The sequence below is a fragment of the Arvicanthis niloticus genome, chromosome 6 (genome assembly GCF_011762505.2).
Source record: "Arvicanthis niloticus isolate mArvNil1 chromosome 6, mArvNil1.pat.X, whole genome shotgun sequence".
Classification (NCBI taxonomy): Eukaryota; Metazoa; Chordata; class Mammalia; order Rodentia; family Muridae; genus Arvicanthis; species Arvicanthis niloticus.
The window spans coordinates 21,769,731-21,791,501 of NC_047663.1; the positions used below are offsets into that span (position 1 = coordinate 21,769,731).

A 21,771-nucleotide genomic window follows, 5' to 3' on the forward strand; every position below is an offset into this window, starting at 1 on the left:
GAAAACTGAGGCTCTGGCTTACCTAGTGAGTTGGTGGAACCAAAATTTAGTGCTGGCTGTCCTTTACCAGGAAGCCTCCCAGCCTCCCATTCTATCACACCAGTGCTGTGCCTCAGAGGTCCAAACCTCCCCGTATGTCCCATGTCCTTGCAGATCCTGCATCCCCTCCTCTCGGCCCTCCACTTCAGCTACCGCCGAACCCAGACCCATCAGCCGGAGACCCAGCCCACTCAGAACTTTCTGATGCTGCTGCTTCCTCTTCCTCTTCCTCCTCCTGCCCACCCTGCTCCCCAGATCCTAGCAGGGAAGCCCCAGGGCCTGAGCCAGCAGAAGTGGCTGTGGGGAGTGGAGTGAATGGGGAAGGCAGGGGCGAGAAGGGACGCCTCTACTGCCCTACCTGTAAAGTGACAGTGAACTCCGCCTCTCAGCTTCAGGCTCACAACACAGGTCAGTGCTTCCCAGGCGCCATGTCATTCATGGGTAGGTGACAGGACCCAACCCACTGTTACTACAAAGACATTTCTGGGTCCTCCTCTTCATCCCCCTCTTCATCCCAAGGGAAGAGCATTGGGAAGAGAAGTCTGCAGCAACCAGAACGGAAAGTCACTAAGGACTAGAGTACCCTTCTCCGTTTTCCTTTTTTCTTGGATCAAAACAAAAGGAAGGGACTTTTGCCCAGCTGTCTATTTAAAAAGGCCTTCTTCCTTGAGGGATGTCCATAGGAAGCCATAGGTAGCCAGAGATGCTGGGAAGAGAGAAGCCTGTGTGGCTAGAGGGCCATATGTGTTCAGAGGGGCTTCCGAGCTAACCTAATTTGATGATGTGGCCTCCCTTCCGTACTAAGAGACTGTCTTCTTTCCTTCCAGGAGCTAAGCACAGATGGATGGTGGAAGGTCATCAAGGGGCTCCCCGAAGGGGCAGGGGCCGTCCTGTGTCCCGAGGAGGGACTGGACACAAGACAAAGAGAGTAATAGGAAGTCGTGGGAGCCGGCAGGGACCCAGCCCTCTTTTCCATTGTGCTCTCTGTCAGCTCCATGTCAATTCAGAGACCCAGCTCAAGCAGGTAGGAGAAGGGAGGCCAGGATAGGGTGGGTATCAGAGCAAGGGAGGAAGGGTTGATGCTCACTGAGGGATGGATGGGGCAAGGCTGCCCACGACTGCCCCACGCTGAGAGCCCATCATGTGTGTGTTGAACTATGGGTAAGAGGAAGTCTGAGATAGTTTGGGCAACAGAATAGTTTGGGTTCTGTGGGCTTTCTATCTCATTCCCTGTCTGTCTGTCTGTCTGTCTGTCTGTCTGTCAGCACATGAGCAGTCGGAGGCACAAGGACCGGCTGGCTGGGAAGCCCCCCAAGCCCTCCAGCCAGCACAGCAAACTGCAGAAACACACAGCACTGGCTGTCAGTGTTCTCAAGGTACCTGTCTCTAGGGCACCAAGGTCTATATGGAAGAGAGGAGGAAGAAGGGCCAGCTGAAAGGCTTGGAGGGGGTGACAGGAAGGAGGCTGCTGACAGGGTTAGAGGTGGGGTTGGGCTATCCCCAGAGGAATTTCCTGTAGGTAGGCTGGGCCTAAGGTCATAATATAAGTGGCAAAAGCCAGGGGTGGGTGTGCTTATCCTAGAGACCATCTCTTCCTACGCCTCACAGTGCTCCTGTCCTGAGGCTGTCCAGCTGCTGGGCAGGAAGACAGCTGCCACAGCAAGTCCCCCTGGCATGGCTGTTCGGGGGGGTGTCTGGGAGGAGGTCTGACTTAGAACTCTAAAAGGCACGTCCCTGAGGCAAAAAAAACTCCTGGATGTGGCCCAGGGAGGGGGCGGGCTTCTCTGATATCAGTAACCCTGTCCACCTCTGTTTTTATTGTAGTCTAAATTGGCCTTGCAGAAGCAACTCACCAAGACGCTGGCGGCCCGCTTCCTGCCCGGCCCGCTGCCCAGCACAGCTGCTGCCATCTGTGCCCTGCCAGGACCCCTGACCCTCCGGCCTGCCGCAACAGCAGCGGCTACCCTCTTCCCTGCTCCTGTGCTGGGCCCAGCTCTGTTCCGCACTCCAGCAGGAGCTGTCCGTCCCACCGCAGGACCCATCCTTTTTGCTCCCTATTAGGGGACTCGGAATGGCCACATCCTATCTCTACAGGCCAGACACTTGTCGCCACATCCCACAGAGACTGCCTTTTGCAGTTTCCAGGTTCCCACCCAACCTGGGTATCTGCTTTTCACTCAGACCGGGGCTTTTCCAGTCCACTGGCTCTGAGGACCACTGCTACCCTCCTTTCCTGGGCCAAGCCTAGGCTGCCCTGCATCTATGGTTCAACAGTACCCAAAGATCTATGAAAAAATCTCAGCCCAGGTCTCATGGTGCTCTCATACCCCACCCCTACCAGACTTACACAAAGCTGACACATCTTGGCTCCCAAGAGCCAGCCTCTCCTGCCATGTTCTAGAACTGTCTGGACAATCACTAGAGAGGGAGCTCAAACTGAAGTGGGCTGGGACCTGTCAAGCGTATTTGCCATGGGGGAGCCAGGTATGGTGGTGCATGCCTGCAATTCTAGGACCTGTACTATAAGTCAGTCTGGGCCATATCACTAGACACTGTCTCAAACAATGCAAAACAACCACATGTTGACTACAGAGTATGTATGGCAAAGGGCCATAGAGGTAAGAGGTCCCCAAAGTTCTTAAATTAAAAAAATGCACTGTGAATGGGAGGCAGAGTTGAAAGGAAGCTCCATCTGTTCTGTGGGGATGGGGCTCAAAGGTAAGAGTGGTGTTCAGGCTGGGCCTGACTGTGTAGCCCTGGCTGGTCTGGAACTATGTAGGCTGGCAAACTCAAGAAATCCACCTGCCTCTGCCTCTTGAGAGATGGAACTAAAGGCATGCACCACCCTGCCTGGTCTTCTTAACAGAAGTGACCTGTCTCACCATAGCTGTTCTTCTTAGCCTTTCAGTGGTTTTTCTTGAACCCCAACTCTAAAGGGGCTCTGCATGTCCCTCAGCTTAGGGACTCTCCACTCCATACTGGGGTCTGGCCATCCCAAGTGTGGCATTTTGGGCTGGTACACTGTCCAATATGCCCTCAAGATCCACTTTCATGTTGCCAAAGCCAGTGCCATTCCCCCATTCAACATGGGATTTTGCCAGTATCTACCTATATCTTTTTTTTTTTTTTTTGAAAGGTATTTCCAATGGGACAAGAAAAAAGGTAGGGGACGGGAAACTTTTTGATAACAGCAGTTGTGGTTTTATTGTGTCCAACACATCAATAAATGAACTTCAAGCCTGAGCCTGTAGGTGTCCTGACTCTCCTTGCCCAGGCCTGGGTACCAGCCCTTCTCTCCTGTTCCGGGGAGAAGGGGTGGGTGTTGGAGGTGGCTTGGCTGTAGTGTCTAATTCATGTGAAGTGTGCACATCAGAAGCACAAAGTGGGCACCGAAAGTTGTGGGTTATAAGCTCACTTAATAGCACAAGCCTCTGACAGAAGGCCTGTCAGCTTCTAGGAAGCTGCTACTGGTTTGCCTGGTTCTGTTCAGGCATCTGAGGTAAGAAGGAAGGGCTAGAGGCGCGGCCTATCCCGCCCTCACCAGGGCAGCAGGCATATAAATACAGAGAATATAAATATAAGTCCAGCTACTAGCCAAGAGCAACCAGGAGGGATGGACACTGCCCTGTAGGCAGGTCCACATACTGTGCCACTGAGCAGAGTGCACTCCTGCCCCCTGGTGGTTACGAGAGGCTTGTCCAGCCTCCAAGGCTGGTTAAGTGTAGCACCTTGAAGAAGTTGGAGCAGGGGCAGAGGAGGCCCGAGCCACCAGCTTTAGAAATATCACAGAGCTACCTGGGGCTCTAGGTGATCATCCAAGCTCCTGTCAACTCACAGATGAGAAGACCGATGCTCAGAGAATATAGCCTTGCTAAGTCACAGGGCAAGTGACAGCCCAGTCACCACTCCACTCTACCTCAGCCAATAAGACCTCTGCTCCTAAACAGGAAGAGGAAGCGAAAAAGCTGGGAGACGGGTAGAGGTCAATCAGAAAATGCCACTCCCAGGAGCCTGGCTTTACCCAGCCTTGGACAGTCCAGGGGAAAGATCAGGGTGAAGGCTGAGGAGTCAACCCTAGGCCAGCACTCATAAATGTATACTTACAATACCTAGTCACACTTGTTCAAGCCCAGGCTGGTACTGTGTGTATGTTACTGGCAGGAAATTCAGAGAGTTGGAATCCCTGATAGGAGCCAGTTCCTGGACTGGACGCTTTGTCATGGCAGCCCTGCTTCCTGCACCAGGCAGACAGAATGGATACTAACCCATAAGTGTCCAGGTAACAGGAGAAAATATGATCAGCTGGGGGTGGGGCGGGGACTATCATGGAAGGTCACGGGGAAGGCCAGCCCAGCTTCCTGCCTAGAGGGACGCTCCCCTACTGACTGGAAAGAACAGCTTGCTTATGCCCTGTGCTCTCCACCCATCCTGGAATGGGGATGGAATGGTGAAGAAAGAAGGGCAGCTATTCAGCCGTCCAATGAGCCGCTGCCCTTGTTCTTGCGGCTGAGGGGGAAGGCAGACTTGCTCTGGGGCTGGGTCATCTTGCTGGCCAGGTAGATGAAAGGCTCCAAGAGGGAGCGGCGGTCAGCCACAGACACCTCCCACAGCCTCACCTTCTCTGACTTGGCCCAGTGCTGGGCCACGTCAGGGTCTACACGACGCTGCTCCTGCAGATCACATTTGTTGCCAAGGACCACGATGGTGACCTGGAGACGACAAACAAGAACAGAGGCTATAGGCATGCCATGGCTCAGGATCAGGAACAGCTGTTAGCTGTTTCTGGCCAACAACTGGGGAGGATGCAGTTCCCAGAGGAATTCTGGAGGACTAGCAAGAACAGAGAACCACAGAAAAGCAAAATTAGACTGAGCTTCACATGTTAGGAGGGAACCTATTAAACCAAAGAGAAGACTCTTTGAACTATCCTGTCATATGACCAGCTACCTCTTGTGTGAGTTGAAGATCCTCTCCAATGACCTTCCCGGCCTTCTAGCTCCTAAACTACCTCTTGGCAAATGAGCCCAGCTGGGACTCACGCTACCATCCCAAAGCCTACCAAAGACCCACGTTCTCCTCCCACTGGGCTCCCAGCAGAAGTCCAGGACATGTACCTCCTTCTTGTCCTTGGACTTGTCGATCTCCTTCTTGAGCAGCTCGACACGCTGGAACGATTCTCGGCTGTCTGTGCTGTAGACCAGGACGTAGCCATCCGTGCAGGAGAAGCAGTGCTTGGGCAGCTCGGCCCCATCCCGGAGACCCCGTGTATCATAGAAACGCACCTGCTCCCGCACCCCTCGGTCTGTCTCGATGGAGCCTACATAGATGTCCTCCTGGGTCTCGATCATCTCAGAACCTGGGTTAAAATGAGACTTGAGCATGAGTCAAGAGAGACGGGAAATATGAGCGAGGTGGACAGCTTAACAAGCTGACCTGACTCAAGGAATGTGGGGGCTCAGAGAGGCCAGACTTGAGAGTTAGACAGGAATGATGTGGGGAGTGAGTGTCATGTCTTTATCACACTAAGCAAAAGGGCAACATAGAACTGGGTGTGGAGACACACACCTTGAATTGAAGCTCTTGGAGGAGGGGAGGCAGGAGCAGAGGCAGGCTGATCTCTGTGAATTCCTGGCCAGCCTGGTCTGTACAGTGTGGCCCTCTCAAAGATGATAACAAGGCAGATACTGATAGAAGCATACACCCTACATCCACCTCTGGCCAAGTGCTATGGGGTGGGGGTTTCTTCTTGGCTTTGGGTTTCTTCTGTCTAGATTTGTTCAATGTCATACAGAACTTGGGGGGTACAAGGTTTTACTTTTTCTTCCTCCATTGCTGGGGTTCAGACCCAAGGCCTAGTACATGTAAGACCAGTGCTCTGACAGCCAGCCATGCCTCCAGCCCTCCCTTATTGGGAGGGTATGAAAACAGCAGCTGATGTTCTTTCCAGCTGTTGTGTTCAGGATGTGACCAAATCCTACGGCTTCATTCAAGGTCTTCCGGCCCCAGCAACACTCACCCACAACATGGTTCCCGTACAGGAGCTGCTCAAGAATTGACGTTTTGCCCACAGATGCCTGGCCACACACGACCACCTTGCAGCTCTTCCCCATGCTTAGCTTTCAACCTAAAAGGACAGAAGCCATGTGGTGAGGGAAGACAGAATCCAAACAGCAGGCTGGGAAGCATCAGGGATTTAGCACCACCCTAATGTGTTGACTGAACACATTAATGTGTTGAGCAGTGAGCTGTAATTAACCTTCTTGTCCCAGGAGTGGCCAGTACTTGGCACCCAGCAGGTGTAGGGTTAATGGCACCATAAAGAGAGGGGCCTAGAGAATGAGGTAAAAAACCAGCTGGCTGGTTCCTGTGCACAACATCAATTACTGAAGGAAGCGCCACAAATACTCCTGCGTTTGATTTTGGGGGTGTTTTGTTTTGAGATAGGGTCTCATGTACCCCAATCAGGCTTCCAGCTGATGAAATAGTTAAGGCATGTGCACACCAGGCTGCTTTCTCCCTTTAACCATGACTCCCGTGAAGAAAGAAGCAGGAATTTAAGATTCTTCTTGTCATCTTCTCTTCAGGGAGCGCGTGCAAATACAGAGAATAACTTGCTTTCTTGAGTGACTAATTTGGATGACAATCAATTCCATTTTTAACCATTCCCAGTTGAATCCACGGGTAACATAAAGATCTGACAAGAAACGGAATATAAAGAGAAAAGTGCTTCCGAAAGACGGATTTTACATCCCTTGGACTGACAAGCACAGAGAAAGCTCCTATTTATAAACTCTCTGAGACTCCAGAGAGACGTCTTTCTAAAGGGAAACTTCCAGACACAGGCACCTGGGGAGCGCCAGTAATCTCCCCTTCCTCCTCCCCCCAGAAAGCAGAGATACGGAGGTCAACCTCAAAGGGGTCCCAAGCAGAAACCTCTCCAGGAGTTTCCCGTCACTGATCTCCACTCCGTGGTCTGGGCGTTTCAGTAAGCGATACCCGAGAGGCTGCCAAGAGGCCGCTGCCACAGAGTACCCCTGAAGGGCACCCCTCAGAATCTCAGAGGCAGAGACAGGACAACCAAAGTGAATCAGAGACAGAGGCCGTTCTGAACCCCGCCTCCCAGCTCCATACCTCCCGGGTCCCCGCAGCACTCCCGCTGAGGTGCCCCCAGGAGTGGGCCGGACCATGGGAGGAGCACTTCGATTGTAAAGACGGCCCTCTTCCTCTGGGTGGAAGGACTTGGCCTGGGGTCCCGCCCCCCAACGTCCAGCCATCAAGACAACTTCCGGCGGCGCAAAGTGAGCGCTGATCGCACAGCGCCCCCAGAGGCCGGCGGGGAAATGCCCACCAGAATTTGTGTCTGGGTATAAAGCTGATGTTCCAGGCTCAGATACTAAAATGTTCTCTATCTTAAGGGAAGTAACTAACGCTTCGTTAATTCTATCATCAATTCCATAACTTTTCTTTTTCTTTTCTTGGCAGTGCTATGCTATGAATGGAACTCTGGGCTGTGCACATACTAGGCAAATGCTCTATGAACCCTGTTTTTTTTTTGTTTTGTTTTTAATTTTTCAAGACAGGGGTTCTCTGGGTAGCTTGGCTGTCTTTGAAATCACTCTGTAGCCGGGCAGTGGTGGTGCACGCCTTTAATCCCAGCACTTGGGAGGCAGAGGCAGGCGGATTTCTGAGTTCGAGGCCAGCCTGGTCTACAGAGTGAGTTCCAGGACAGCTCTGGCTATACAGAGAAACCCTGTCTCGAACCCCCCACCCCACCCCCCAAAAGAAGAAATCACTCTGTAGACTATGATGGCTTTGAGCTTACAGAGATCCGCCTGCCTCTGCCTCCCGAGTACTGAGATTAAAAGCATATGCCACCACACTCGACTAAACGTGGAATTTTTTGAACTTGGAATGGAGGCTCACATTTATATCCTAGCACTTGGAGGATGAAGTAGGGAGATTTTTTTCTGAAGACAGCATAGTTTACACAGAGAACCTGTTTCAAAACAAACAAACAAACAAACCAAACCAAAGAAACAAACACCTCAGCACCTATTTTGTCTTGTTTGTGCCTTGCATAGGGCCATATACAAAGGAAAAGCTACAAGAGTAACTAGCCATAAAGTCACTGTCTAGAATAATTAGACATCCAAACTAACAATTAAAACTAACCATGATGAACGCTGCTGTTGAAGTGGGGTGCTGTGGGCACAGCAGAGGGGCATTAACTCAGAAGCGACAGATACCAAAGAGAAGGGAGGAAAGGGGCATGTCTGTGTTCAGGTTTGAAGGGCCGTAGAGGACAGAGGTTTGTGAAGCAGAGGAAACACAACAAGAACTATGACATTTCTTGTATCAGTCTGGGTTTTCTAGAGTCACAGAGCTTATGGAATGTCTCTATAAGTTAAGGGGATTTATTTTAATGACTTACAGTCTGTAGTCCAACTAACCCAGCAATGGGCAGCTGTGAATGGGAAGTCCAAGACTCTAGTAGTTGCTCAGTCCCATGAGGCTAGTTGTTTCAGCATGTCTTCTGTAGAAGCTGGAATCCTGAAATGGTAGGTTCCAACAGATGTGCTGGCAAGTAAGTGCAAGCAAGCAAAGAAGAATCTATCTTCTTCCAATGTCCTTATGTAGGTCTCTAGCAGTTGTGGCCCAGACTAAAGGCGTGTACCACCACGCCTGGATCTGGAACTTGCTTTGTCCCAGACTGACCCTGAACTCAGAGATCTGCTTGCCTCAGTCTCCTGGGATTAAAGGCATGTACTACCTTGCCTGGGCCTAAGCTTTTCCTGGCCTTTATGCCTCAAGATCTCCATGTCAAGATCCAGGTCAGAAACCGGTGTTCCATTCTCAAGATCTGAATCACAGGTGTGCCCTCCATTCTGGACTGTAGTTCATTCCAGATAAGAGTCAAGTTGACAACCAGAGATAGCCATCAGACAGAGGAAAGACAAGATTCATGACATTTCTGGAGCCACAAGTCTCTTAAAGGCTCAGTACTGATTGCAGATACTAGCCAAATAGTGAAGATGTGTGGGAGGCCGGGGACCAAACACCAGAATAGCAAGCCATTGGTAGGTTGGGTTTTTTTTGTTGTTGTTGGTTTTTTTTTTTTGTTTTTGTTTTTGTTGTTGTTGTTGTTTTTCGAGACAGGGTTTCTCTGTATAGCCCTGGCTGTCCTGGAACTCAGAAATCCGCCCATCCAGTTTTGCAAGGAAGGTCATTCTCTAGGAAGAGCCAAGACTTGACAAAGATGAAACTAAGGATCAGTTAGGAGACCATTTGAAGTCTCTGAGTTTATTTATTTGCTTTTAATGTGACGACTTTGGTACAAAAAGGAGATTTGGGGAACATGTGTCGTGAGGACATAAAGCACTGATGACAAGGTTGCAAGCCAAGGGCAATTCTGAGGCCTGTATGATTTACCCCATGTTTCATGTGGTGACCAGTTGAACAGATGAACAGATGGAATCCAACATAAGGAATTCAGGAAGGAATAAAAATTTGCTTTTTTCCCCCTGTTGTTGAGAAGTGGTTGAAAGCACGTTCAATCAATTTATTAATTAAGGCAGTGGTTCTCAACCTGTGGATCATGCCCTTTTGGCAAACCTCTATCTTCAAAAATATTTACATTACGATTTGTAACAGTAACAAAGATACAGTTATGAAGTAGCAACACTAATTCTATGGCTGGGGATAACCACGACAGAGGAGCTGTATTAAGGGTCACAGCATTCCAACCCACCGAGGCCCAGCTTTCTTTCATTCTCTATCCAGTGGGCCCTGTGTTTCCACTTCGTCAGTAATGATAAGGACCTACAAATAAGGTTCCAGACTTTGACACACAGCTTTCCGTAAGGGAAGTGAGATAGACGATGTTTAAATTCCATTGTCTTATTTTCGGTCCTTTTGGCTTTAAATTACAATCTCAAGGTCGTCTCCTCCGCACATTTAACCCCAGAGGGCCCCAATTTAATACAACTAAACACTGTTGTGTGTTGTAGTGGTACTACAAAGATGATTAAGCTGTCTTCCCAATCCACACAACATTTGGTCAGACAAGCGTGTTGGGTAGAGTTTATGAGAAGTAGGAGTACGGGAGACACTAAGGAAAAGGGACCTCACCCCTTATAAACTCCGGGGCAGGGGCTGGGGCGCCATGTCATCCTTTCTAGGCTTAAAGCCGAGATGGCACTCCCAAGCGGCCGACATGAAAGCAGCCTCATAAAAGGGTCCGCGTCATTGGGGTGATGAACCAGTTGGTGCTTAGAGATCCGTGGAGGATGAAAGGCGCAGGGTGAAGACGCCCTGCGTTCCACTCGCTTGGTTGGGCAGGGCTTCCAGGAACTGATGAAAGCTGGGGACTGGGCTCAAAGTAGCTCTTCATGCCTTTCCTGGGAGGAAGCTGTGGACACACTGCAAAGTCGGGAAGGTAGTCTTGGGGACCCAGTATCCACCCACCCAGGCGGGACTCCCAAGCCTTACCGGAGACTCTCTAGGATTGCTAGTTGTTATGGCAACCGTGCTGTAGGGATACTGAGGCAAGCTTAGGCCTAGAGAGGCAACATCCTTTCTGTACCCTCCTCCTATCCTCCGGTAAGGTGGCGCCCCCTACGCACAGGAACCGTCCCTGGGCCCCCGCCCCAGCGCGGAGACCACCGTGGACCTCCAGGGATGGGAGGCCGCTCTGGCCCCAAGCGGAGCCTCTCGTTGGTAGACGGGCTCGAGGGAGTCCCTCTGGGCGCGGTGCAGCCGAGCGGCTCGATGCTCCAACCGGAAGTGCTCTTCACCGCCTGCCTCCCACCCGGCTCTCTGGTCCCGGCGGTAAGATGGCGGCTACCGCGGAGTGCGATGTGGTAATGGCGGCGACCGAGCCTGAATTCCTGGAGGACGAAGAAGCAAAGAGGTAACCAGGTGGTAGAGTCATGGAGGAGGCGAGCGGCAGCTTGTGGCTAGGGGAAGGTCGACTGGCCAGCGAGGCAGCCCCTAAATGTAGAGACGATGCCTCTCTTGCAGTCCCCCCCCCATCTGAGCTGGAGTCGACATAGACACCCCCCCCGAAGGGGCACACTTAAGGGATCTGTTACCCCCTTCTGCTTCCGCCTAGCAGGGAGCTTGAGACATAGTCTCCCTCGGCCGTGGGGAGGAAGGTTGTCTTCATTAGAGAGGCCGGGTCTCCGAGGGGTGGGGGTAGGAATCTCAGAGGTCGGCTGCAGAGTGGGGGAGGCGTCGCGGCGTCAATGACGACTTCCTTAACGTAGCCCCGACCTCCGCCCGCTCTGGTTAACTTGTGTGCATTGTTGTCTGTCCTTGTTGTCTGTCTCCAAAGCCCGCATTCTCCTCCTCACTTCCTTTTCCTCACTAATTACACTTGGTGGTCTTTAGTGTGAGTCTGAGAGATTGTATGCCTACTGTATGGACCTGGTCGCCCCCTGATTGCGGTAGAAAAAAATGGATAGACAGAAGGGCGAGTGAGGAGCTTGTCTCTTGCAGTACGGGTCAGACGCTTCTTTGCTGTTTCTCCCAAGAGCATTCTTAAGCTCAAGGAGGACAGCTGTTTAGATGCAGTTGGCACTGCTGGGCAGCTGCAGAAGCTCGAGATTGCCAATCTGGCCTAGCCTAGGAAGCTGCTGAGTGAGTGGTTTTTCTAGAACACTCGGTGAATTCTAACACCGGCTTGCGAACAGGTTTTTGAAGCAGGGTTGGAACACGCTTGGGAGCAGATGCACTTGTTCTGATACCAAAGGTGAACTGATTCCTTTATCAGTTGCAGAGTAATTTGATCCTTTGTTCAGGATGGACTACAGTGCCCTTAGTCTCCTTCTCCGTGTGTTTCATGTGTTCATACCAAGCCTGTAGGGTATGTCTTAAGTCTGAATATTTTGTGGTGGTGAACAGAGTCAGTTCAGGAGATCTAGAAATCAGGATTCTGAGGGGCTTACTGTCCAAGTTAGACATATAAGCGGGTACTCGGAGAGCTACAGTGAATAAGTAGTTATCAGGTGTGTGGGTAGTCCCTGGCTTGAAAGCTGAGCAGCTAGAGAAAATGTAGTTGATCCTTGAGCTATCAGTTTAGCCTCCTGTCTCCTCCTCCTGTCTGAGTGTCACGTCATTACAATGTCTAAAGTTAAGTATCATCAGCTCCTATGTAACTCAGGACATTGCAAAAGGAGAAAGGAAGGCTCTCGAAGCTAAGGAAGGCTCAGCGTAAACTTACTTTATTTTACATATATTTGTCAAGAATTTAGTGCTTCTTATTGCTATAAATAGGGACTTTAGCTATATGTCATTTAAGGAATCTATCCTATTCAGTGTAAATCTCCTTTAGAGAGTGTCTCTGATTTGGACTTTAAACAGGTCTCTACGTAGACCAGCCAGCCTTGAACTCATAGAGATCCGTTCATCTGCCTCTGCCACCCAAGTGCTGGGGTTAAAGGTCTGCACCATTATGCTTGGCTAGACTTCGATTCTGTGTCCCCTCTGTCCCCTTTCTAAAGCAACTCCTTCTTAAAACAAAAAAGATTAGAGAGGGTGTTTTGTCTTAAATGGTGATAAATGATTATGGAGAGATATATTAAGAAACAAAGGCTGAGTGTGGTAGCATACTTCTGTAATCCCTGCACTTGGGAGGCAGAGGCAGAAAGAGCTAGAATCCATCAGTCCGGGTTTTACAGTAAGAAGCTAGACACGGTGATGTTCACTGTAATCCAGCACTTGGGAGGCAGAGGCAAGCAGACTATTGTAAGTTCAAGGGCAGCCAGATCTCTACAGTTTAGGCTAGCCAGGGCTGTGTGTGTGTGTGTGTGTGTGTGTGTGTGTGTGTGAGAGAGAGAGAGAGAGAGAGAGAGAGAGAACATAAAACAGTAAAAAAAAGAAAGAAAAGTAGTGTTATAATGCAGCCACATCATGTAAAGCATGGTGTTTGGTTAACTGACTTTTTTGTGGAACTTAATATGTTATTGATTATAAAACAGTTACTGGGACTGGAGAGGTGGCTCAGTGGTTAAGAGCATTGGCAGCTTTTCCAGAGGACCTGGGTTCAATTCCCAGCACCCACACCGAAACTCACAACTGTCTGTAACTTTAGTTCCAGAGGATCTGGCACCCTTTCATAGATATACATGCAAGCAAAACATCAAGGCACAAACAAACAAGCAGTTATCTACCACCAAGTCAGTGGAACTGTGGATAAAGTGAAAAATGCATTCTTAACACATGTGTAATAGAGCTCAGATTTTCGACATACTAAGCTAATTAGTTTTATTTGTTCATTAGAGTCCAGTTCTGTGTATAAAATAAAAAGAAAATAACTTTAAAAAATCACTTTGACCTCTGCTGTGTCAGACGTCCTTAGAAGAGTGAGCATCAGGATCTGTTGGTATGAAAAACGTTGTTGTATACTTTTCCATTGTTGAAGACAGAGTACATATGGCTGCACCCCTGTGCAGCCATAGCAGGTGATGGAGAAGGGCATCCCCTGAAGCACCCCTTTATTATTGTCTGGCATTGTTAGAACCCTTTGGCTAAGTCTCTGGTTACATCCTTCTACTACCAGTTCACTTAGGGACACATCAGCCTCTGAGTCCCTTGGAATGTTTTTACAAGGCCCAACAGGAATCCTCCCTTCCTTATGTCTTGGGATCTAATGGATCTTGCTGCTGCTAAATTGTCACAGTCCTACAGAGGGGTAAGATGAACGGAACATCAAGACATTGGACCTCATGATTGCAACCTTTTTTGTGGCTGCATCTTTATTTCTTCATTTTCAGTGTGTCTAGAGAGAAAGACCTTAGGTGTTTGCACGTGTTAGTTTGTCACAAGTCCCACAGTAGCCTCGAAAGCAGAGTAAAAGATGTATTGAAAAGGTACAGAGCAGTCCAGGAAAAAGAAGTCTCCACCCACATGTGCATGCACACATGAACACACCATACATACACACTCTCAAGTCCCACTGAAACTCCATGTGTTTCTCTTTCTTTAGTGTTGAATATTGAAGCCACATGTGTTTCATTCCAGGTATTCTAAGCTGAATTTTAACACACTCCAAAATAGAATTCTATGTGTGAAAATTGCGTGTGTGTGTGTGTGTGTGTGTGTGTGTGTTATCTGTGTGTCTGACAACTTTGGAGGCCAGGGGACAATTGGGAATTGATTTTCTACCATTTGAGTTCCAGAGATTGAGCTCAAGCTGTCAGGCTTGGTGGTAGCATCTTTATATGCCTGCTGGGTAGTTTATTGGTCCCAAAATTGTTTTTCATTGTCTGCTACTTTGTAGATAAGGGATAAGATTCAGACATTTTAACAGTTGACCTAACTTGATGCCTTTGTTCCTGGGAAGCTGCTGGATACTTTTTCTAACATACAATGCCTGTCTTGAGTTAAAGGTCTCTGGTTATTGGTCTCTGTAGATAGCTTTTATTATGACATATGGATAGATTTCAAGCAGGTCACTAAAGAGGAGGCATGTCTGTTATCATTCTGTATCTGGTGTGACTAGATATAGAAATCCAAAAGAATCAGGGAGCCACAAAATAGGGAAATAGGACATCCTTGCTGGCTTCTGTAAGCTGATATTTCTTTTCTTTCGATTTAATTATTTTATATGTATGAGTTTTTGCCTGCACATACATGTGTCCATGGAGGCGAGATGAGGGCATTGGTTCCCTTGGAACTATAACTACAGATGGTTGTGATCCACCATGTGGGTGATAGGAAGTGAACCTAGGACCTCTGTAAGACCCAACAAGTGCGCTGAATTACTGAGGCATCTCTCCAGCCTCAACAGTCTGTTCTTTACACATATTTTTATTTTCTCTAATGTGTGTAAGTATTTTGCATGCATGTATGTCTGTGTACCCGATGTGTGTAGTACCTGCAGAGGTCAGAAGAGGGCCTTGAATACCCTGGAACTACAGATGGTTGTGAGCTACCATTTGAGTGTTAGGAATTGAACCTGGGTTCTTCCTTGTAGGAGCCAGTGCTCTTAACCACTGAGCCATCTCTCCAGCCCTGAGCTAACATTTCTCTATCTGTTCTAAAGCACACAAGCACCATTTTTCTCTTCTTTTCTTTTTTCTTTTTTTACACTGTGTGTGTGTGTGTGTGTGTGTGTGTGTGTGTGTGCGTGCGTGCGTGTGTGTGTGTGCGCGTGTGTGTGTGTTCAGTTCTCTTCTACCATAGGAGCTCCAGGTACCAAAGTCAGATTGTCAGACTTGGAGGCAAACTGCTTTATCTGCTGAGCCCTCTGCACAGAAGCCACCTTCCTCCTTCCTCCTCTCTTCTCCTGTCCTCTTTTCTTTCTCTTTTGTTTACTTGTCCTTTCCTTTCTGTTGCCTTGCCTTACCTTTCCTTTCATCAAGGCCTTGTTAGGTACCCCTGGCTGGCTTGAAACTTGCTGTGTAGGTTTCCAACTCATAAGAGATCTGCCTGCAACTGCTTCTGGAGTGCTGACATTGGAAGAGACGTTCCCATGAGGCTCTTGTTATTAGCTGTCCTGATTCCTTTGTGGTTTAGGACTCTGTCTTTTATTTCACTATCTACATTGCTGGGTTCACATACCAGGTTTTGCAGTCATTATTTGTCTGCTGTTGCTTTTTAAGCCTTTTTGAACCTCATAGCCTTACTTAACCAAAGAGTTGACAGGAAATACCCCTCTCCTTTCAACCTGGTTAACATTAGGAATTTGTTCACCTTCTCAAAGAGTTCTAGGGCAAACAGCTAGACATTTCATTATGTCTGAATGCTGAATGGGAATTTATCTTTGACTTTGAAGTCAAATTAATGAGAAAAACTTCAAGTTAATATGTGTCACTCACAGATAAAGGAATGAGAGATGGAAGAAATGAGTTATGTCTAAGGAAGGGGATAGATTTAGGAAGACAGAAACCTGAATATAGCAAATCATTTTAATTCTGGTATTAACATGTGGAAGATTGTTAAATAGTTATTAGTGGAACAAAGGAAGAATATAGGAGGTTTCTTTTCCTGAATGTAATTTAGGTTCATATATTAACCACTGTTGTAAACTGAGCAATTTTAGGGAAATACTGGGCCATGTGAGTGGCAGTTGCTCTAGTGCTTAGTAACTTGCCAACAACGGGAATTCTGATTGGCCTGAAGCCTAGCCTTATTGTACATTCCACCCAATCAGGGCTTGACTTGGTCACTGAAGCTAGTTTTTAAAAAATTGAGTACTGGACTCCTGCCTTTACTTTCTTGCTCTAGGACTTTAGGAGAATGGGAACAATGGTGGGCTGCTGTGTGGGCGCCTTGTCGCCTGGCGCAGAGTCCTGTTGAGGATTCATTGTCTCTTCTTACACCAATGCTTTTTCCTCCTTCTCCAGTGTTGAGTGATGTGGAAGTTATGTAGACGGCGGTCCAGGTATTCTTTGAAGCCAAGTCTCATCAGTAGGAACAGGGTTCAGAGTGGTTTTTCCAAGGGGTCATTGTTTGTACTGGCATGACAATTGCTTTCTCTGCCTAGCCAGACAGAAACCATGATGGGCAAAAGTGTGTGTGATGAGCTTTTGAGAATGGTGGTGTGTAGTGGATATGACTTTTCCAGTTTTATTTTAAGTTTTATTTTATTTTATTTTATTTTATTTTCTTTTTTTAAAAAAATATTTATTATATATATATTTATACACTGTAGCTGTCTTCAGACACACCAGAAGAAGGCATCAGATCCCGTTACAGATGGTTGTGAGCTACCATGTGGTTGCTGGGAATTGAACTCAGGACCTCTGGGAGAGCAGTCAGTGCTCTCAACCACTGAGCCACCTCTGCAGCCCTTTTAAGACCTTTTCTATTGGTGTGTGATGTGTGGGGAAGCTAAGTGGTCAAATAAGCAGTGCTGACATTTCTTCTGGATCTATTACCCTTTGACAATAGTGTGAACAGGGTTCTGCTGTGTGTTCTGTCTGAAAGTTCCTGCTTGGGCAGTTTGCTCTGAGAGAGTTAGCACCTGTTGAAATAAGAACCCAAGAGAACTTTATAAAGTGCTACTGGAGTCCATACTGCCCTCTGGTTTCCATATGTATATTCTGTATCCTCCTGAACATCATTGCTTGAGTGTGTGTGAGTATGTGTGTGTGTGAGTGTGTGAGTGTGTAAACAGTTTGTGGCAGTCGGTTCTCTCCTTTCACCTGTGAGTGTGGTGATGGAACTCAGGTCCTCAGGCTCAGTAACAAGTGTCTTTACCCACTGAGCCATCTTGCCAGCCCTGGAAGCAGCTGTTCCTTAATTATAGTTCCTTAGTTCTAGATTGTTGAGGGACACTGCTGTCTCCATCAAGATGAGAGATGTTACCAGAGCTGTTGAGGTCAAGCCTGGGCCTGGCAGTGCTCACAGCTGAGCTCAGCCACCATCTTAAAGAGACAGGTCACAGTAAAGAACACAGAGGAGGTTTAATCAGTGTGGCCGTATTGGGAAGAGGAGCAGATAAAGAAGTTCAGTAACAGCACGAATTAACTAAGCAGTCCTGGGTAAAGCATGGTCCTTCCCAAAACTGACCCATCACAGTCTCTCTGCAGAGTAGTCTGACCTCTAAGAGACATGGTCCTCTTCCGGCTGGCACTAGGCCTTAGTTTATTCCTTCCCATGGCTTACAATTCCTGGGGGTTCCAATCCATGAGACCATGTTTCAGCAAATAGTCTGATAGCTGAGGAGTGGGAAGCAAGTATCTCTTTAGAAAACACTCATTCCTTTGAGGATGTCTGCACTGTCAAAGAAGAACCAAAAGATGGAAGGTAGGTTTGGGGATGTATGGACATCAGCCTCAGGCTAACACTGAAAAGTGGATTCCAGGCTTGTGCTCTCAGAACAGCTTCAGAGAGGCTCATTACTCTGAAGCATTCCTTCCCCAAGAATTAAGCAAAGGAGAAGTAAATGCCAGAACCCTGTGATGCCTGTTAGTTATCAAGGTGGCTGCTTTTGTGACTGTCCTTATGCCTTTGGTGATGGGATTTCTGTCAAGATTTGGGTGGGAGAGGTTGGTGCATCACAGCCCTGCTTCCCCTGAGACAGCCGCCTCCAGCCAGTGCCGGGTGTCCTTCTCTCCTCCGGCAGTAGAGAGTGCTGCTGCCTTTTGTAGACGGCACCACAGCTCCCTGGAATGTATGTACTTGGCTCTCTGGTTCTGCCTCTGTTGAGATTTCTCCTTGAATGTTCAGAGTACATTTTGACTCATCTGTTCAGGAGTTTTTATCTCTGTCTTTCACCTTTCCTCTTTGGGAATAAGAGATTGTTTTAAGATTGGTTTTTTTTTAAAAATAATTTATCTTTTATTTTATGCACATTGGTAGTTTGCCTGTGAGTGTCTATGTTAAGGGTGTCCGATCCCCTGGAACTGGAGTTACAGTTGTGAGCTGCCATGTGGGTGCTGGGAATTGAATCTGGGTCCTCTGCAAGAGCAGCTAGTGCTCTTAACCAGTGAGCCATCTCTCCAGCCTCAAATTTTTAATTTTTGAGACAGGGCTGCATAGCATAGCCTAGGCTGGCCTAGAACTCACTATATAGCCCAGGCTGCCCTTGACCTTTGTAGCAGACTGTCTGCTTCAGTATCCTAAGTGCTGAAATTTTATGAGTATAAGCCACCTTATCTAACTGAGCAGTTTTGGTTGTGCTTTAAAGTGAAAATGAAGTTTCTGTTGAATCTATCTCAGCTTCCCTCACTGCCAATTGCCTGACACCTAAAATCCATCTCAATGCATCTCTACTGAACCTGGGGAAAAAAAAGTTTGACCCTGAAGTGAACAGAAATCACAATAAAGAACCTTGGGATTAAAAAAAAGGGGGGGGGTGGGAGGAGATAGACAACTACTGGGTAAAGGACCCTGGGTAGCAGGTAGCTTTCCAGTGGCTAATGCTCACCCTGTCTCTCTGGCTGGTTAGAAAGCATCCAGTACACAGTACCTCACAGGCACACGGTATTTATACATTTTTTTACAAGTCATATGACTTGCACTTACATAAATGAATATTAACTTGAAATTTTATTTGTAGGTTAAAGTTGATTTAATTTTAAAATATTTTTTAGAAAAATAAAGTGACTTGTTTGTTGGTGGCATGGAGTAAACTCGAGGCTGTTGGGCTCTTTTACTTTATTCTCATGAAGGTCAGAGCGAGTACAACATGAAACAGGCCTTGTGACATGCCACTGGGGACAAGAGGTCTGGGGAAGGGGGAGGAGGAAGGAATTTCTACTCTAAGACTGGCCAAGATCCGTAAATTCTGTAGGGTGGAGGATGTTTCTAGATCAACGAGTAGCTAGTAAATTTGATTGACTAAAAGAAAGGAGGTGCCACAATCTAGAGCAGGGTAACATTATAGAAGACAGTGAACACAGTAGCAACTGGTGAGGAATCTTGATTTCCTGGCCTGGGGGACACACTGCAGCCCCAGCAACCATGAGGAGAAGGGAAATATTTCTCCCCCACTACATTTTTCTCTAAAATCAAAGGTTTCTGAACACTTCTTTGCTCTCACAAAATTAGAGCATTTTGCCCTTAGCTGTAATTTTGGCAAAACTGGATATTTTGCTACAAATGTTACCTGAGCATTGGGGTTCCCTTTTGGTTTTTGGCTTCATAGATAAAAGAATTAAAAAACAGAATATAGTCAGAAGCTTTAAATTTGAGAGAGAAATCATAGGTTAGGCAGAAAACACAAGGTAGGCAAGATAAGAGATATAAATCTCTGAAGCAATCTAGGTGTGGTGGCATACACTTCTAGTCCCAGCTCTCAGGAGGCAGAGGTGGACCTGTTCTACATTGTTCACATACGGCCAGGGCTGCATTAGAGAGACCCCATCTCAAAGTCCAGAGCAACAGCAAGTCTCTGAAGCTGCTGAGGAGGAGGGTATAGAAGAGCAAGATAGAAAGCCATGTCTTTGAGCGAGGGTCCAGAAAAAAACAGCAAGTTTGTGGGTGGGTAGCTGGCTGGTGACAAGCAGCTGCGTGGCATTGCAGGAGGGTCTTTGTAAAAGAATGACAATGTCCAGAGTGACAGGGCGAGCATACTTGACCAGTATCCAAAGAAGAGAGAAGAAAAAAGAAAAGGAGAAGTTACACTTTTAAAGTTAGAACTCAGAAAAACAGGTTTAGCAGTAAAGACCTACAAGTGCACTGGACGAGGGGCCACTGTAGGAGTAAATATACTGTTTAAAGGGTAATTATTCCTCCTCTCTTAGCATGTCAGGTGAGTCAGCTTTCCTGAGGCGTGGTTTCTTGGCAGTCTCTGTTGGATTAACTCCTAAAAGAAGGTACAGCAATGTCATGTGGGCAGCTTAGAATGTCACGTCCTGAGATAGAACTCAAATTCTGTTTTGACCTGCGAGAAGTAGTTTTCCTGTAGTGGGTTTCATATAAGCTCTGTCACCTTTGCCTTTCCTATGGTATTTTAAATTTTAAGGAGAGGCAAAGCTGATCATGAGGGAGAGGGTCTCTCTTCAGTGACCTCGAACTTGATAATGTCTGTCTAGCTACTTAACAAGAGTAAAAAATATACCAAGGATTGCAAAAAACCGGCAGTTCAGAAAACTCTGAAGTGTGCCTCATTTAAACCATTATATCTTTCTTGATCAGAATCATTATTAATACGATTGGAGAAGCTCAAATTGATTAAAAAATGTTTGTCCCAGTTTATTTCCTGTTGCTGTCATAAGTGCCTGACCAAAAGCAACTTGGGAAGGAAAGAGGTTATTTGACCCAACACCTCCTAGTTCATACTCTGGCTGAGGGAAGTGAAGATAGAAACTTGAGCAGAGCCATGGAGGGCCGCGTACTGGCTTGCTCAGCCTACTTTTTAATACAACCCAAGACCCCCAGCAATGGCACCACTCACAACCTTGTCTACAGGACAGTCTTATGAGGATACTGTCTCAGTTTAAGTTCCCTCTTCCCAGATGACTCTAGCTTGTGTCAAGTTGAAAAAAAAAAAGCCTAACCCATAAGTATTCTAGGCAAACACTTGAAGTACAAGTAAAGTTGCAGTGTTTGTTGTATAAAAATCTAATCAGTGTTTCTTGGGTTACAAATGTTGCACAGTAGCTTCCATGCAGTGGCTGAAGTAATTTTTCCCTTCCTTCCTCCCTTTGGGGGGAAAAATGCTTAAAATGATACAGCTGATGAAGAGTCTTACCCCTAGGGGCTAGAGAGATGGTTCAGTGGTTAAAAGCACTGGCTGCTTTTCCAGAGGACACAGGTTCAGTTCTCAGCACTCAGATGACAGCTGACAACTGCCTATAACTCCAGTTACAAGGGATCAGAATTCTCTTCTGGCCTCTGAGAGCACCAGGCACACAAGTGAGGCCCAGGTACACGTACAGATAGAAAACACCTTTACACATTAAAAACTTCATTTTAAAAAGCTCTTACCTGTGGGGTAGATGTGGCTGCTGTGAGCACTTTTGTGTGTGTGCACAGTCTGTGGCACACGTGTGGAAGTCAGAGGACAACTTTGGGGAATCAGTTTTCTCTTTCTACTATGTGGGTCCCAGGGATCAAAATCAGGTTTTGTGGCAAGTGTCTACCCCCTGAACCATCCTGTCAGCCTAAGGAGGTTTAAAAACTGCCATCCAGTGAATTTAGTATCTGACAGAGGCTGATTGAAGTTTTTCAATGTCTTTGTAATTGCTAAAAAGTTAAGTTGACCTAAGGCAGAATTGCATTAGTGTTTATCTTGGAGGTATTTAGAGAGAAAATGGACATTTTTATAGGCACCTGTGTTAG

General features: G+C 47.4%; 3 protein-coding genes across 12 annotated transcripts in view; 2 read left to right on the forward strand and 1 right to left on the reverse strand.

Moving 5' to 3' along the window:
* The window catches only part of Znf385c (zinc finger protein 385C), a 54,808-nt gene extending 51,644 nt beyond the window's left edge, over positions 1-3,164 (forward strand). For all 6 annotated transcript variants that reach the window (XM_034506584.2, XM_076935796.1, XM_076935795.1 and 3 more), the window contains 4 exons: positions 154-447; positions 867-1,063; positions 1,305-1,415; positions 1,864-3,164. In XM_034506584.2, coding sequence (XP_034362475.1) covers positions 154-447; positions 867-1,063; positions 1,305-1,415; positions 1,864-2,100 — 839 coding nt within the window. In that variant the 3' untranslated portion in view covers positions 2,101-3,164. The remainder of the gene's footprint in view (positions 1-153; positions 448-866; positions 1,064-1,304; positions 1,416-1,863) is intronic.
* A 53-nt stretch (positions 3,165-3,217) lies between these two features.
* Nkiras2 (NFKB inhibitor interacting Ras like 2) lies at positions 3,218-10,137 on the reverse strand. 5 transcript variants are annotated; one of them, XM_076935800.1, is made up of 4 exons: positions 8,471-10,137; positions 6,056-6,163; positions 5,154-5,395; positions 3,218-4,748 (listed from the first exon to the last, which is right to left on the reverse strand). In XM_076935800.1, the coding sequence occupies exons 2-4, from the start codon at positions 6,147-6,149 to the stop codon at positions 4,509-4,511; spliced, it is 576 nt and encodes a 191-aa protein (XP_076791915.1). In that variant the 5' UTR covers positions 6,150-6,163; positions 8,471-10,137; the 3' UTR covers positions 3,218-4,508. The 5 variants fall into 5 exon arrangements, with proteins under 5 accessions (XP_076791915.1, XP_034362476.1, XP_034362477.1 ...); XM_034506585.2 differs by lacking the exon at positions 8,471-10,137 and adding an exon at positions 7,171-7,299; XM_034506586.2 differs by lacking the exon at positions 8,471-10,137 and adding an exon at positions 6,949-7,183.
* A 674-nt stretch (positions 10,138-10,811) lies between these two features.
* Dnajc7 (DnaJ heat shock protein family (Hsp40) member C7) overlaps positions 10,812-21,771 on the forward strand; it is a 35,984-nt gene continuing 25,024 nt past the window's right edge. Inside the window, exon 1 of the mRNA XM_034505688.2 lies at positions 10,812-10,948. Within this exon, the coding sequence (XP_034361579.1) occupies positions 10,872-10,948 (77 nt within the window). The 5' untranslated portion in view covers positions 10,812-10,871. The remainder of the gene's footprint in view (positions 10,949-21,771) is intronic.